Below are 16,394 nucleotides of genomic sequence, written 5' to 3'. Positions count from 1 at the left end.
CACAAGGGGAATTCAAGGTGCTTTACATAATGCATTAAAATATTAAAAAAAGGAAAACAGCATAAATACAGGATATGTAAAGATGGAAGAGCAAGATGGTTAATGAGGAGTACTTAAAGAGGAATTTCACTGCTGTAAATATGATGATTTATAAAACTAGGTCACCTACAGTATGTAATAGAAATGTGCAATTATTTTAAAAATTGGTGTCCTATGACTAGATAAAACTGAGAAAAAGGCTGTAGATTCCCTTATCGCTCTAAAGGGGGAAATCCTACAACAACCAGGATACATGGCACGTAGCCGGTCCAAGGCCACTGATGGTGTGTTTATAGAACGCAGGTGGTGAATACGTTTCCTAGAACAGCAGCCAGTTATCAAAGACAAAGTTAGCATTGAGCAGCATTATATTTCTTTACACGAGTCAAGGGCTTTGGCCAAGCTTTAGTTTACTTAACACACCTCACACTTTCTCCATGGTCTGCTATATTGTGTCATATGTTGTCCGGTGCCCTGTTTTTATGGCTGCATGCCTTTATGAACGCACTATAACATCTTCCTAGTAACTGTAAAATTTAATGCAGTATTCAGTTTAAATATTGACATACAAAACTTCAAACAAAATCAATGGAACTACAGGTGTCATCTTTTAATTTACAACACCATCCCATCCCTGCTCCACTTGACAGTTGAAATTAGTCTTATCTAAACATAAGACTGTTGTATATCAGCAATAAACAGCACATGCCATGATAAGACGTGCACATAAATATCCCTGTGTAGTCCACATCAAATCATATTCATCAGCACAGCGCAGAGAGCGGCTTTTCATCTGCCGCTGAGTTTATTTTGCATGTCAAGGTATGTGGTTGTAGCTGAATAGCCATGCTCTCGAATATGCAATTTGGAGGGTTATTTCATTTTTGTGTGGATTGTCGGTTAATATAATTACTTAATATCTATCAGTCATTCATTTTAGAGAAGTAATTTAATTTTTATGCCCTTTGGATATCCAAGTTCTGGAACAAAGCATTAGATTGTTGGTCAGGGATAAACTTCATAATGATATAATGTAAATTTCTTCAGTGTTTCTATTATTGACTCTGTAATCTGTCTCAACCAGAACAATGAGACGTTCAGTTCTGCTGTTGCTGCTCTTCCTGGGGACGTGCTCGGCTTCTACCTATCGTAAGTATGATCTGGCTATGTCTGTGATATCTGTGTTGTAAGACATTAACAAGTATAATAAAAAAAAAAAGGATAATTAGTTGTATATATAATAAAAAGATGGTGGAGTGATATTAAAGATTGGATGTGTTAAGTAGATTTATTCAATTTTTTTTTTAATATCACTGTGATCTCTGGTCTAAAGTTTCAACTACAAACTAAAAAAAAAGTTGGTGACTTGCTGGTGAATAAAGTGGAGCATTTAGCAGCTAAAGTGCCAGATATAACAAAGGTAAAGGTGGAAATATTGGCCTTACACCAGGTGAACAGCAACAAGACTGAACAAGAAGCAACTGTTTGCTAAATGTTCTCCATATCAACTGAAAGGTGATGATAAGTCATTGTTATGTTCACAACTTGTCACCACTGCCTGCAAAATTTTATTTTTCGCACAACGATTGCAAGGTAAACAGCAGAATTACAGCATCAGTCTGGACCAAAGTGGTGGACCAAATGTCCCTATGGCCACTCTGGCTGAAAACAAAGCATTCAAATCACACTAATGCAGATCACAGGATGGGAATACAGAGGCTCTCAGGTGTGATATAAATTCCTCCACAGGGATAATCAACATTAAACTTTGGAAAAAAATGTGTGTATTTCTTTCACAGAAAATGTGGCCTTGCGTGGAAAAGCAACTCAGTCATACCGCTACCAGGGATCGCCTTGGTATGTTTTTGGAGCTGCTTCCAATGCCATTGATGGAAACCGTGAATCTGATTACATGGCCGGTTCATGCAGCCACACTGAAAAACAAACCAACCCCTGGTGGAGGGTGGACCTGATGGAGTCCTACGTGGTCACCTCTATCATCATCACCAACAGAGGAGACTGCTGTGCAGACAGGATCAATGGGGCAGTGATTCACATCGGCAACTCTTTACAAGACAATGGTGCTGCAAACCCAGTGTAAGTGAACATCCAGTAATTACTCATTAGATTCAGGACTTCTCCCTGGAAAGTGTTGAGCAGATGTTGTAAACACCACAGATCCTGATGTAGCCCATCTACCCTCTATATATGTAGATGGGGCCCTGAGTTCTTCATCCCAATTAACTTTGATATGGTAACTCTGATTAACTTAATGTTATTTATATTGGTTAACTCTAGCAAATGTATACCTCCCAGATATAACTAAATATTGTGAGACAACAATATAGCAAATAATTGAGTGTACTAGCCCTTTAACACAGTATAGAGGTAACATCTTACTTTAATTGTAAGGCAAAAATAAATAAAAAAAATAATATTAACTTAAACCTTAAGAGTGTTCTCTATTTTCATTTCAAATGACATCACACCTTTTTAGTAGTCCTTATTTCAGGTCATGTAATCTCCCACCGTACCTGTGAAACCCTTTTCTGCCATCAGCTGTTTGTTGTTTAGCTGGACAACATGTTGCTTAGTAATGCAGGCAGCAGAAATTCTAAGACAGATGAACTATATTTAATATGTAATAAAAATATATTAATAATCTTATAAAAGTAATAGAAGTTTTTTTTTTAAATACATAAAATAACCTTTAAAGTACTTTAGTTATAAAATGGTTTCCTCTCTCTCTCTTTTAGGGTTGGTGTAATTCCTAGTATCCCAGCAGGCAGGTCTTATACAGTAACTGTTACAAAGCACGTGGAGGGACGTTATGTGGCTGTGGTTTTACCCGGTCAAGGAAGGATGCTCACACTCTGTGAAGTGGAAGTCTACGGGTACCGTGCCCCAACTGGTGAGAATTGAATATGTGACAGAAGCCACACAAATTTAATTTGCTAGGTGACGCTGGCGCCTCATTTTCTTTACAGCTGTGGTCACAGCACAACTCTCCATTTGAGGCCCCATTTACACCTGGTATTAACATGTGTTCCCTATCTGGATACATTATCTGGATACTGAAATCCAATCAATCAGTCTTTGCATTTACACTTGGTTTTAAAATGTGTTCTCATTGTGTTCTCTCAACGCATTGTTCCGTCAACGCGGATCAGCAAGATAACATTTGGAGGTTGTCAGGCTCGCATTGTGATCAGATCTCAGCCAGGTGTAAATGCAATCTGTACATTATGAACAGTGATTTAGAAAAGAAAGGCATCTGTTCATGGTCACAGTTTACTTTACCTGGGATGCAGATGATTGTTGACAAGTCTGCTAGATGCGCCTAGCTAATTTGCATATTGAAATGTGATCATAATGTGGGCACAACTGAGAAAACACATTTTAATACCAGGTGTAAATGCAAAGACTCATGAATTGAATGTCATTATTCAGATAATGGATCCAGATTCAGAAGACATGTTAATACCAGGTGTAAATGGGACCATTGTGATACTCAGAAGTATCTGGTCAGCTGGTTTATTTAGAAAAACAATGAACATCTTTTAAATTATTCATAGGAGATAAGAATTGATTAATTGTATGAAAAAAAAACAATTTCACAAGAGTTACTTATGTTACTTGGATAGTTGCCACAAAAATAATTTGAAAATGTTTTGAATGATAATAAGAAAAATTAACACTTTGGATTCTGATACATGGACTGCAGATATATAGCGCCTTTCTAGTCTTCCGACCACTCGAAGCGCTTTACACTGCATGCCAACATTCACCCATTCACAGACATACTCATACACTGATGGCAGGTTTACCATGCAAGGTGCCAATGTGCTCATCAGGAGGAGTATCTAATGCATTCACACACACTCTCACATCAATGGCATGGCTTTCGGGAGCAATTTGGGGTTCAGTATCTTGCCCAAGGACATGTTGACATGTGGACTGGAAGAGCTGGGGATCAAACCACTGATCTTCTGATTAGTGGATGACCCACTCTACCTCTGAGACACAGCCACCCCTAAATACACAACATGAAATCTGGCACATTTTGTACTGCCAACCGCTGGTGCATCCTTCAAGATTTACAACAAGCATCCGCACAACTATACATAAACTCTCCATCTTTCACTGCAGTTACTTCTCACTACTGGAAAGGACAACAATGTGCAAATAATTGTGACTTTTAAGTTCAAACATCCACAAATTGACAAACACCTTATTCTGCAGATAGCAAGGAAAACTAGGTATCAGTGGTGATGTTTGCAACTGTGTCCTTTTGTACAGGAGAGAACCTGGCACTCCAAGGAAAAGCCACACAGTCATCACTGTATCCATCTGGCATAGCATATAATGCTATAGATGGGAATCGTGCCAACAATTGGGATGAGGCTTCTTGCTCTCACACAAACTACAACTTCGGTCCCTGGTGGCGTCTGGACCTACAGAAAACCCATAAAGTGTTTTCTGTTAAGATAACCAACAGAGATACACAAGCACAACGACTCAATGGAGCTGAGATCCGCATTGGAGATTCTACTGCAAACAATGGCAACAACAATCCCAGGTAGTGTAGAGTCCATTAAATAAAATACTACTATGACTAACATTTTGTCATAATGGATATTTGTCATTAGGTTTGTTAGCAGTAACTTATATTTATATTAACCTTTAAAAGCAAATATGAGTATCCATGTATTGATCATTCAATAAGTTAAGAAAATAATTTCTTTTTCTCCTAGGTGTGCTGTGATCACACACATCCCTGAAGGTTCTACCCAAACGTTCCAGTGTAATGGGATGGATGGCCGCTATGTTAACATAGTCATTCCTGGAAGAGCCGAGTACCTGACCCTGTGTGAGGTGGAGGTGTATGGCTCTAGACTGGATTAGATCTCATGAGGTTCAAAATGTACAACAATGACAATTTACATAGCTGTTATTTAGCTGATGGTCTTTTATAGATTCTGGTTGCAATCATAGTTTAAGCTTCACTTATGACATTGACATCATTAGAGACAACATATAGTTAGATCACATTAAACTGCATTAATAAAGTTTGACCACTAGGGGGCAGAATAATTCCAAAATAACCTGACAAACAGCCCTGACAACATCATTTAGCTGAATAAAATTGTTATGGCTAACATGTTAGCAAACAGTTGCCCGCAGGATGAATGTGAATCCAATATTCAGTCTCCTTTTAGCTCTAGTTTGGTGTCCATGACTCCTGAGAAAAATATATGTTCTATAGCTACTAGATACTAGATGAAGAGCTGAACTTGTCATACTTTCTCCAATTCATGATGTCATGTCTGCTGCAAAACATGAACCTTTTGCACTTGATTTCACATAATTCTTGTTTTTCTGTTTTTAATGTATGGGTTTGACACCTGGACATTGGTTCTGGCAATTCCCACCTTTAAATCTATTATCCAATATGTTTGAATTTCTGTTCAACCTTCTACCCAGAAACAAATGTACATCTATCCTAAGTTGACTACATACATGTGTTTGCTTTATGCCTTTGTCCTCTTTGATTCTGATGAAGACCCAGTAGTGTTGAAACATTAGTCTGCTTGCATTATTAAAGGCTGCATATCAATCAGTGTGCTCCTGTCTTTTCTCTCTGAAGTGTGCTGTGGGTTTATCAGAGCCTTTTGAGTAGTGAGACTAAACCATACAAATATGTAAAACCAAAACAAGAAGCAAAACAGGCTAAAAGGCTCTGTTGGTGATAATTATGTGTCCGTCACTACGAGTGACACTTTTCACATTATGCATAATAATGTCATTCAGTGTATTATAAATATCAACATTGGAGCTGGCTGTAAAGACTACAGAGTTGTAGGTAGAAGGTGAGGTGTGGACTGTTTTGACAAGATAAGATGCACTTTTTTGTCCCCGTGGGCAACTTTGTTCTGGATACAGCACTGCAGTTTCACACCCGATTGTCATCTGCCAGCACACCTGCCCCTCATTCCCATGGTCAGTCAGTTGTGTATATATATACGTGCCCACTTACCTTTGTCCTCGGCCAGATCATCAATGTTGTTTGGAGCCTTTTCGTTTAGCCACCTGGACCTGATACTGAACATAAATATCCCTGTGTGGTCCACATCAAATCATATTCATCAGCACAGCACAGATAGTGGCTGCTAATCTTTCTTTGAGTTTATTTTGCATGTCAAGGTATGTGGTTGTAGCTGAATAGCCATGCTCTCAAATACACAGTTTGGAGGGTTATTTCATTTTTCTGTGTATTGTCGACTACATATAATTACTTTTATTATTAATTTTACATTTAAGTAATTTCATTTTTCTGCACTTTGGATATCCAACTTCAGGAACAAAGAATTAGATTGTTTTTCAGCAATAAACTTCATACAGTCATAATGATAACAATGTAAATTTCTTCACTGTAATTCTATTATTGACTCTGTAATCTGTCTCAACCAGAATAATGAAACATGGTTCAGTTTTGCTTTTGCTGTTATTTCTGGGGACATGCTGGACTTACATCTATTGTAAGTATGATCTGGCTATAACATTAACAGGTATAAATGCAAAAAAAAAAAAAAGTGAAAATAATAAATTACTATACTACTATAAAAGTTACTATATCTTTATTGCTCTATATTTCCTCTTTCTGTTCCAAGAGTAACAAAATAACAACATAAAGTAACAACTTTTTTCTAAAAGACTGTACCTGTGGAAGATATCCACTTTATTTGACTATCTCAGATGGCTGAAGCCTCATATTATCTTCAGATAAACTTTTAAATATGATTTTGCATAGATTAAGGACTGGATGTTGTCCAGATTTGGGAGAATCTTCTAATAGCCAGTATGAACAGGAGGAATGACTGCAACAAGCAGTCAGTGTTCATATGGGCACCTGACTGTTGTTTAAATACTACTACTACTACTACTACTAATAATAATAATGATGATGATAATAATCAACTTTATTTATATAGCACCTTTCATAACATAACATGCCGCTCAAAGTGCTTTACAGAAAGAGGTACAAACAAGCAAGCAAGCAAAAAAAAAGATATTTTAAAATATTAAAAGAAAGGAGAAAGATAAATACAATAAACAATAAAAAAAAAACTACAGTGATAAAAAGATATAAGAGGATAAAAGGAAGTAAAATCATCAGATAAAAACGATAAAACAAGTAGTAATAAGCTGAAGTAACAGTAAAAGGTTGAATTAATTAAAAGCAAGACCATAAATATAATTTTTGAGCTGCTTCTTGAAAATATAACAGAGGATGTTTGTCTAATATACCATACTTTTTGCATTTTGTTTGTGGCACATTTAACAAGCCAGCGTTAAGCAACCTAAACGAACGGTTTGGAACATATTCTGACAAGGAATCTGAGAGGTATGAAGGTGCTGGACCTTTTTGGGCTTTAAAAACAAGTAAAAGAATTTTAAAATCTATTCTCAACGTTACAGGTAGCCAGTGCAATGACGCTAATACTGGTGTTCCCTTTTCCTAGTCCTCAATCTATGCAAAATCGTATTTAAAAGTTTATCTGAAGATAATATGAGGCTTCAGCCATCTGAGATAGTCAAATAAAGTGGATATCTTCCACAGTTACAGTCATTTAGAAAAGGTTGTTACTTTATGTTGTTATTTTATTACTCTTGGAACAGAAAGAGGAAATATAGCGTAATAAAGACATAGTAACTTTTATAGTAGTATAGTAATTTTATAGTAACGTTGAAAGATATTGAATTGTTTTGACTAATTTGGATGGCTGAAGCCTCATAATAGCTTCAAATAAAGATTTTGTTCCCCATCACTTACTTTGTAAACACATTTGGAGGGGATCTCTTAATGGTCAGTATGAACAGGAGGGATGATAACAGCAAGAAAAACAGATACAAATGTTCATTTTGATACCTGACTGTTGTCTTAAGACAGACTTGAAAAAATTGTGAGCTTAAAAGTTTAATATAAAGTGCTTTATGATCCAGACCAACATGTCAGGCTCTTAAAGATTTCATTTTATTTCAGCAAAGATGATATATGATGCAGCAGCAGGCAGTGGCAGTAAAATTACAAGGTCAGTAATAATAACAATAAACTTAATTATACAACACTTATCAAAACATTTGAAAGATGTCACTTTTTCTGCCAGCCTCGAATCTCCAAGCAGGAAGTTCCAGAGCTGAGGGGCCCTGACTGCAAAAGCCCGGTGCCCTTCAGTCTTGAGCTGTGAATTAGAAACAGGCTGCTCTCCAATAATTCAGCAATATAGTATTAAGAAAACAGCTCAAAATGGCATTAGAAATCAAAATGTACTGTAGATAAAATATAAAACACACTTTGGCTACAGTTAATGTAGTAAGGCCTATTTCTCACTTGATTGTTGTAGATTATTCATACACTGTTGTGGTCCTGCTTGTTGTCTGATCCCTCCAACAAAACTTACTCTAAAATGAAGGAACAGCCCTGAATTCTGTTCCCACAAGTCTCATTAAAATGAGTAAATGATGCAGTGCTATTGTCTGTCTAAAATCATAAGGCTGACAATCAAATTGAAACTTAATCTATAGTTCTGATTCATCTGAGTACATATAACAGTATCTGGATTGAAGTGCATTTTAAACTTTTACTCTAAAGCCATACACCACCACCTCGTACAGGGTACTCCTATCTTCCAGGGCCGACTGTGTTAACGTAGCGATCGTCTATCCTGTTACACTGGAATTCAACAACAGCACTTGCTGGGATGTTTGTGATCACAGCACACCTGGCAGAAGAAGCAGAAATTACTATAATCATATAATTATAATTAACTCTGCAAAGGTTTGCTGAAAAAGTAGTAAAATCCTTTGTCACCAAACATGTCTAACTTGACATACAGTTATAATAACAGGGGCTTGCTAATGATAGAAGAGAAATTTGCATTTAGCTTCATTTCCATACAATCTGCTGTACTGTAAAGATTGGAGATATGGTGTCATAACCGAGGCATCACAATATTTAATTCCAATATGATAAATTAGTATTCAGCACCAGTCTGGCAGGAACATTTGATAGAGCTAATTAATCTCCCTCCTGTAGCACAAATGTGCTAAGCTCTGACTAAATTCCAATTGAATTACTTTTAATAATATTGTTACTGTAAGGAATCGGATCTCAGCTCCATTGAGTCATTCTGAGAGAGAATCTCTGTTTGTTAACTTAACTGAAAACACCTTATAGGTTTTCCACAGGGACCAGGGACTGAAGTAGTTTTTGTGTGAGTACGAGAGGCCTCTTCCCAGTTCCATCTATACCATTATATGCATTGCCAAATGAATGCAATGATGACTGTGATGCTTTTCCTTGGAGTGCCAGGTTGTCTCTTGTATGAAAGGAAACAGTTGCAGACATCAGCACTGATAGCTTTTCCTTGCTCTCTGCAGAAAAAGGTGACTCCCATTTGTGTCACAACTATCTGTACATTGTTGCCCTTTGCAGTGGTTAAATGATAAAACTGAATTCATGGGAAATTTTGCAGATATTTATTAATTAAAACCTTAAGGATGCACCACTACCGCGAGTCAGTATCCAAAGTAAATTTGCAATCTTTTTTGACAACTGTCCAAACTTTGGAGAAATTGTTTCTTCAAACAAATTATCAGTTCTTGTCTCCTATGTATAATTGAAAAGATGGTCATTGTTTTTCTAAACAATCCAGCCCCTTCTGCTGAATCCTGCTAAGTCTCACTACATTGCATGTTTGAGTTAAGACAATTAGTTCAAGTAGATACGACCTTACAAAGCATAGATCTACTTACAGCAGGAAGTAAGTGCATTTTTTTTCATTTTCTTCAGAACAAAATTGGGAATCAAATTTACTTAACACATCCAAGCCACATTAATCTTTATCATCACTCCATCATCTTTTTATTGTTCTCACTAAGTAATCATCTATTTTAGGGCACCATTATTTATTTATTTATTTTTTGCAATTTTACTTTTACTTTTTTTTTTTTTTTTTTTTGCAATTTTACCTGGTTAAAGTTTTATAACACAGATATGACCGACATAGCCAGATCGTATTTACACTAGATATAAGCCGAGCACGTCTCCAGGAAGAACAGCAAAAGCAAAAATGAACCATGTTTCATTATTCTGGTTGAGACAGATTACAGAGTCAATAATAGAATTACAAGAAGAAATATACATTGTCATCATTATTACTGTATGAAGTTTATTCCTGACCAGAAATTTATTCCAGAAGTTGGATATCCAAAGGTTGTGAAAATGAAATTAAGTAAATGCAAATTGAATGACTAATGACAATTAAGTAATTATATGTAGCCGACAATACACAGAAAAATGAAATAACCCTCCAAACTGTGTATTTGAGAGCATGGCTATTCAGCTACAACCACATACCATGACATGCAAAATAAACTTAGAGAAAGATTAGCAGCCGCTGTTTGTGCTGAGCTGATGAATATGATTTGATGTGGACCACACAGGAATATTTATGTGCAGGATCAGGTCCAGGTTGCCAAATGAAAAGGCTTGAAACAACGTTGATGATCTGGCCAGAGACAAAGGTAAGTGGGCAGGTATATATATACACAACTGACTGACCATCGGAATGAGGGGCAGGTGTACTGGCAGGTGACAATCAGGTGTGAAATTGCAGTTCCCTGTCCAGAACAAAGTTGCCCACGGGGACAAAAAAGTGCATCTTATCTTGTCAAAACAGTCCACACCTCACCTTCTGCCTACAACTCTGTAGTCTGTACAGCCAGCTCCAATGTTGATATTTATAATACACTGAATGACATTATAATGCGTAATGTGAAAAGTGTCACTCGTAGTGACAAACACATAATTATCCCCAAAAGAGCCTTTTAGCCTGTTTTGCTTCTTGTTTTGGTTTTACACATTTGTACAGGTCGGATAAACCCACAGCACACTTCAGAGAGAAAAGACAGGAGCACACTGATTGATATGCAGCCTTTAATAATGCAAGCAGACTAATGTTTCAACAGTACTGGGTTTTCATCAGAATCAAAGAGGACAAAGGCATAAGGAAAACACACATATGTAATCACTTTAGGATAGATGTACGTTTCTTATTGGGTAGAAGGTTGAACAGGAATTCATTGACAAAAATTGACAAATTCAGCTCTTCATATAGTATCTAGTAGCTATAGACTAGAGCTAAAAGGAGACTGGATATTGGATTCACATTCATCCTGCAGTAAACATGACTCCAAATGAATGTTAATATTGTTTTTTTGTTGACAGGATGTGTAAATGGGCAACTGTTTGCTAACATATTAGCCACAACAATTTTATTCAGCTAGATGATGTTGTCAGGTCTGTGTTTGTCAGGTTGTTTTGGAATTATTCTGCCCCCAAGTGGTCAAACATTTATTAATTCAACTTTAATGTGATCTAACCATATGTTGTCTCTAATGATGTCAATGTCATAAGTGAAACTTAAACTATGATTTTAACCAGAATAATAAAAGAAAAGCATCAGCTAAATACGGGCTATGTAAATTGTCATTGTAATACATTTTGAACCTTGTCAGATCTAATCCTGTCGAGAGCCATACACCTCCACCTCACACAGGGACAGGAGCTCCTTTCTTCGAGGAATGACTATGTTAACATAGCGACCGTCCATCCCGTTACACTGGAACGATTGGGTAGAACCTGCAGGGATGCGTGAGATCACAGCACACCTAGGAGAAAAAGAAATTACTTTCTTAACTTATTGAATGATTAGTTTAATGCATGGATACAAATATGAGTTACTGCTAACAAACTTAATGACGAATATCTATTAATGACAAACTTTAAACTACCTGGGATTGTTGTTGCCATTGCTTGCAAGAGAATCTCCAATGCGGATCTCAGCTCCATTGAGTCGTAATGCGTGTGCATCTCTGTTGGTTATCTTAACAGTAAACACTTTATAGGTATTGTGCAGGTCCAGACGCCACCAAGGACGGTATTCATCGATAGTGCTAGAGCAAGAGGCCTTGTTCCAGTTGCTGGCATGATTCCCATCAATAGCATGATATGCGTTGCCAAGATGTGTCAACAGTGATGACTGTGTGGCTGTTCCTTGGAGTGCCAGGTTCTCTCCTGTAGGAAAGGACACATTTGCAAACATCAGCACTGATACATAGTTTTCCTTGCTATCTGCAGAACAAAGTGGCTCCAATTTGCAGATGTCTTGAATCTAAAAATCATAACTATTTTCACATTGTTGTCCTTTCCAGTAGTGGGAAACTGCAGTGAAATATTGCTTTCAGCGCCCTCAGTGGACATGCCAACAGTGTTTCAGAGCATCCCCACTGGCTATTCAAGAGGACGCGTCAAAGGTAGGACAAAAGTATTTGTACTCTTAGGTTTGATTTGTACTCGGAGATTTCATTCCTAGATGTAAACTTGAGATTCACACATACAATTGAGTTCTGTCTGAACTTTTTTCACCCACAAGCTGCAAACCTGATGTGTAACTGTAAATGTTTTTTTGGAACAGCAAACCTTTGTGTAAATCTTTTTCATTTGGTCACAAAATGTCATGCACAGCTACAGATCTCCTTACAGCTTCAAAATTTAAATCTATTTGTTCAGATATTTTTTACACATTCAAACATTTGAATTCATTTGATCAAGACGTTTTTACACATTTACACATTTGAATGTAGTCATACAAAATGTTTTCACACATTCAGATACGGTGATAGACAGCGACAATACTTATGACCCTAATTTGAGCCCATAGTTTTCCTTATCCAGATACAGATGGCATTTTAATATCAGGTGTAAATGTTTTAACTGCATGTTCGAGTTAAGACACATTTATACCCCGTTTACACCTGGCATTAACATGTGATCTGTATCTGGATGTTATCTGGGTAAAGAAAAACGCATGTTAATGCAGGTGTCCATGCACTCAGAATACATTGTGACTGTAATGTGATTGATTTGGCCAGATAATATTCGGAGGTGGCTGGGCTTGCATTGTGATCAGATCTCAGCCAGGTGTAAATGGAGCCTCAGTTCAAATTGATACCACCTTGCAAAGCAGAGATCTATTTGCAGCAGGAAGTAAATGCATTTCGCTCATTTTCTTCATTTAAATGAATGCTGTTCAAATTCTGCTGTGACTACAGCTGTAAAGAAAATGAGGCGCCAGCATCACCTAGCAAATTAAATTTGTGTGTCTTCAGCCACACATTCAATTCTCACCAGTTGGGGCACGGTACCCGTAGACTTCCACTTCACAGAGTGTGAGCATCCTTTTTGGACCAGGTAGAACCACAGTCACATAACGTCCCTCCACGTTTTCTGTAACATTCACTGTATAAGACACTCCTGCTGGGATACTAGGAATTACACCAACCCTAAAATAGAGAGAGAGGAAACAGAGTTATAAAATGCATATATACATTTTATAACTAAAGTACTTTAATGTTATGTATTAACAAAACTTCAGTCGTTCAATTACTTTTAAAAGATTATTAATCTTTTTTTATTATAAATTAAATATAGCTCACTTGTCTTAGGATTTCTGCTGCCTGCATTACTAAGCAACATGTTATCCCTCTAAACAACAAACAGCTGATGGCAGAAAATTGTTTCACAGGTACGGTGGGAGATTTATTAGAAATTACTTCTTTTAATTTTAAAACGGTGTCTGGGTGTGTTTATTATTTCAGAGGTTAAAGGACATATACATACATTAGACTGCAGTGCTTGGATGCTGTGTTAAAGGGCTAGTACACTCAATTATTTGCTATATTGTAGTCTCACAACATTTAGTTATATCCGGGAGGTATAAGGTTTCAAGTGTGAACCAATATAAATAACATTATGTTAATCAGAGTCACCATATCAAAGTTAATTGGGATAAAGTACTCAGGGTGCCATCTACATATATAGAGGGTAGACGGGTTACATCAGGATCTGTGGTGTTTACAATGTCTGCTTAACACTTTCCAGGGAGAAGTCCTGTATCTAATGACTAATTACTGTGTGTTCACTTACACTTGGTTTGCAGTAATATTGTCTTTGACGTTGCCGATGTGAATCTCTGCCCCATTGATCCTGTCTACACAGCAGTCTACTCTGTTGGTGACGACGACAGAGGTGATCACATAAGAGTCCAGCAGGTCCACCCTCCACCAGGCGTCGGTCTGCTGATCAGTGTGGCTGCATGAACCGGATGTGAAATCACCGTCACGGTTTCCATCAATGGCGTTGTCAGCAGCCCCATAAGCATCGTAAGGAGCTCCCTGGACGCGGCGTGACTGAGTTGCTTTGCCACGTAAGGCCAAATTTTCTGTGAAAGAAACACACATTTTTTTCTTTCTTTGCTTAATGTTGGTTATCCCTGTGGAGGAATTTACATCACACCCGAGAAACTCTGTGTGTCCATCATGTGGTCTGCCTTAGTGTGATTGGAATGCCTTGTCTTCAGCCACGTCAGCAGCGTGGCCATAGGGACATTTGGTCCACCATTTTGGTCCAGATTGACTTTGTAATTATGCTGTTTACCTCGCAATCGTTGTGACGAAAAATAAAATCTTGCAGGCAGCAGTGACAAGTTGTGAACACAACAATGACTTATCATCATCTTTAAGTTGAAATGGAAAACTTGTTTACAAACAGTTGCTTTTTTCCACATCCAGCAGGTACAGAGCTACATTATCATTCATTTGGAGTCTTGTTTCTGTCCACCTGGTGTAAGGCCAATATTCACTCTTTTAGCTCTGTTATATCAGGCTCTTTAGCTGCTAAATGCTCTACTATGTTCACCAGCTAGTTGCTAACTGTGTCTTTTTGTCATTTGGTGCTGAGCAGGTAGTCTACAGTGAGGTTTTAGAGCTTTTTCTCTGAAAACAGCTGCCTGCTGCTGTGAGCGCTGACAGTGAACCAAAAGAGTAAAGTTGCAGCTGGACAGCTGAAAAATGAGCTAAAATTTGCTATACAGCTCCATTAAACTGAGGGGAGCTGCAGAGTCTCAACAAGCAACCTCTGTCATATTGTCACATTGTTAAAAATATTGATTATAGCAACTTTAAGCTTAAATAAATGTATCAGTCAATAAGCTGCTTAATAGTTACTTTCTTTCCATAGCATATGCATTAATTTAGAAAAAAATCACTGTTGGCCATAAGGTTTGTCACCTTTCACTGCTTTACACAAATAACTAAATAAAACATATTCTGTTTGATTTGTATTCAACATAAAACTAAACATCCATAAGTGACATGAACATAACCACTTCTCTCTGAAAAAAAACTTGTGAGGTGTGGTGACGCTACATTATCACTTCTAGACTTTTGTTTAGTTTTTAATTGAAGCTTTAGACCAGAGATCCCACTGTTATTAACAACATTTGGAATCAAATCTAAACACATCCAACATCACATTAATCTTTCAATATCACTCCACCATCTCTTTATTATTTACTAATTATCCATTTTAGGGCAGCAGAATTTTATATCACAGACATAGCCAGATCATACTTACGATGGGCAGAAGCCGAGCACGTCCCCAGGAGGAGCAACAACAGCAGAACTGAACCGTGCGCCATTGTTCTGGTTGAGACAGATTACAGAGTCAATAATAGAATTACACTGAAGAAATTTACATTGTCATCTTCATGAAGTTTATCCCTGACCAACAATCTCATGCTTTGTTCCAGAACCTGGATATTCAAAGTGCATAAAAATGAAATGATGACTAATGGTAATTAAGTAATTATATGTAACCAACAACACACATAAAAATGAAATAACCCTCCAAACTGCCACATACCTTGACATGCAAAATGAGCTCAGAGGAAGATGAGAAGCCGCTCTCTGCGCTGTGCTGATGAATATGATTCAATGTGGACCCCACAGGGATATTTATGTTCACATCTTATTGGGGCATGTGCTGTTTATTGCTGATATACAACAGTCTTATGTTTAGATAAGATTAATTTCACCTATTAAGTGGGGCAGGGATGGGCAACTGTGGATGGTGTTGTAAATTAAAAGATGACACCTGTGGTTCCATTAATTTTGTTTGACGTTTTATATGTCAATATTAAACATTGAATACTGCATCAAATTGTAGTGCGTTCATTAAAACATACAGCCTGAAAAACAGGGCACAGGACAACGTATGACACAATATAGCAGACCATGGAGAAAGTGTGAAGTGTGTTAAATAAATTAAAGTTTGGCCAAAGCCCTTGACTCATGTAGACTGCAAACAGCAGCATAAGCAGGAGACACAGGTGGGCAGGTGGGTGTTGGAACCAGGTGACTGGGGAAGGTGTGAATGGAGAGTTGCATGAAAA

The 16,394-nt window shown here is 37.3% G+C and overlaps 3 protein-coding genes across 3 annotated transcripts in view; 2 read left to right on the top strand and 1 right to left on the bottom strand.

Annotated features, from left to right (window-relative positions):
* The window catches only part of LOC122986720 (fucolectin-7-like), a 65,365-nt gene that overhangs the window by 6,711 nt on the left and 42,260 nt on the right, over positions 1-16,394 (top strand). The window lies entirely within an intron of this gene.
* Positions 1,105-5,656, top strand: LOC122986721. Its single transcript, XM_044358041.1, has 5 exons — positions 1,105-1,188; positions 1,839-2,136; positions 2,796-2,950; positions 4,339-4,618; positions 4,794-5,656. Exons 1-5 carry the CDS (start codon positions 1,128-1,130, stop codon positions 4,942-4,944), a joined length of 945 nt encoding a protein of 314 aa, XP_044213976.1. The 5' UTR covers positions 1,105-1,127; the 3' UTR covers positions 4,945-5,656.
* LOC122986722 (fucolectin-7-like) lies at positions 11,294-15,715 on the bottom strand. The gene is made up of 5 exons (XM_044358042.1): positions 15,578-15,715; positions 14,090-14,384; positions 13,292-13,446; positions 11,896-12,178; positions 11,294-11,772 (listed from the first exon to the last, which is right to left on the bottom strand). The coding sequence occupies exons 1-5, from the start codon at positions 15,639-15,641 to the stop codon at positions 11,622-11,624; spliced, it is 948 nt and encodes a 315-aa protein (XP_044213977.1). The 5' UTR covers positions 15,642-15,715; the 3' UTR covers positions 11,294-11,621.

This window comes from Thunnus albacares, chromosome 8 (genome assembly GCF_914725855.1).
Source record: "Thunnus albacares chromosome 8, fThuAlb1.1, whole genome shotgun sequence".
Classification (NCBI taxonomy): domain Eukaryota; kingdom Metazoa; phylum Chordata; class Actinopteri; order Scombriformes; family Scombridae; genus Thunnus; species Thunnus albacares.
This window is presented reverse-complemented; position numbering and strand designations above follow the sequence as displayed.

Excerpts from the sequence above, each read along its gene's own strand:
- LOC122986721 (XM_044358041.1), top strand. The coding sequence starts at position 1,128 with ATGAGACGTTCAGTTCTGCTGTTGCTGCTCTTCCTGGGGACGTGCTCG. Across the intron at positions 1,189-1,838 it reads GTGCTCGGCTTCTACCTATC|AAAATGTGGCCTTGCGTGGA; the intron begins GTAAGTATGATC and ends TTTCTTTCACAG. Across the intron at positions 2,137-2,795 it reads AATGGTGCTGCAAACCCAGT|GGTTGGTGTAATTCCTAGTA; the intron begins GTAAGTGAACAT and ends TCTCTCTTTTAG.
- LOC122986722 (XM_044358042.1), bottom strand. The coding sequence starts at position 15,641 with ATGGCGCACGGTTCAGTTCTGCTGTTGTTGCTCCTCCTGGGGACGTGC. Across the intron at positions 13,447-14,089 it reads AATATTACTGCAAACCAAGT|GGTTGGTGTAATTCCTAGTA; the intron begins GTAAGTGAACAC and ends TCTCTATTTTAG. Across the intron at positions 11,773-11,895 it reads AATGGCAACAACAATCCCAG|GTGTGCTGTGATCTCACGCA; the intron begins GTAGTTTAAAGT and ends TTTTTCTCCTAG.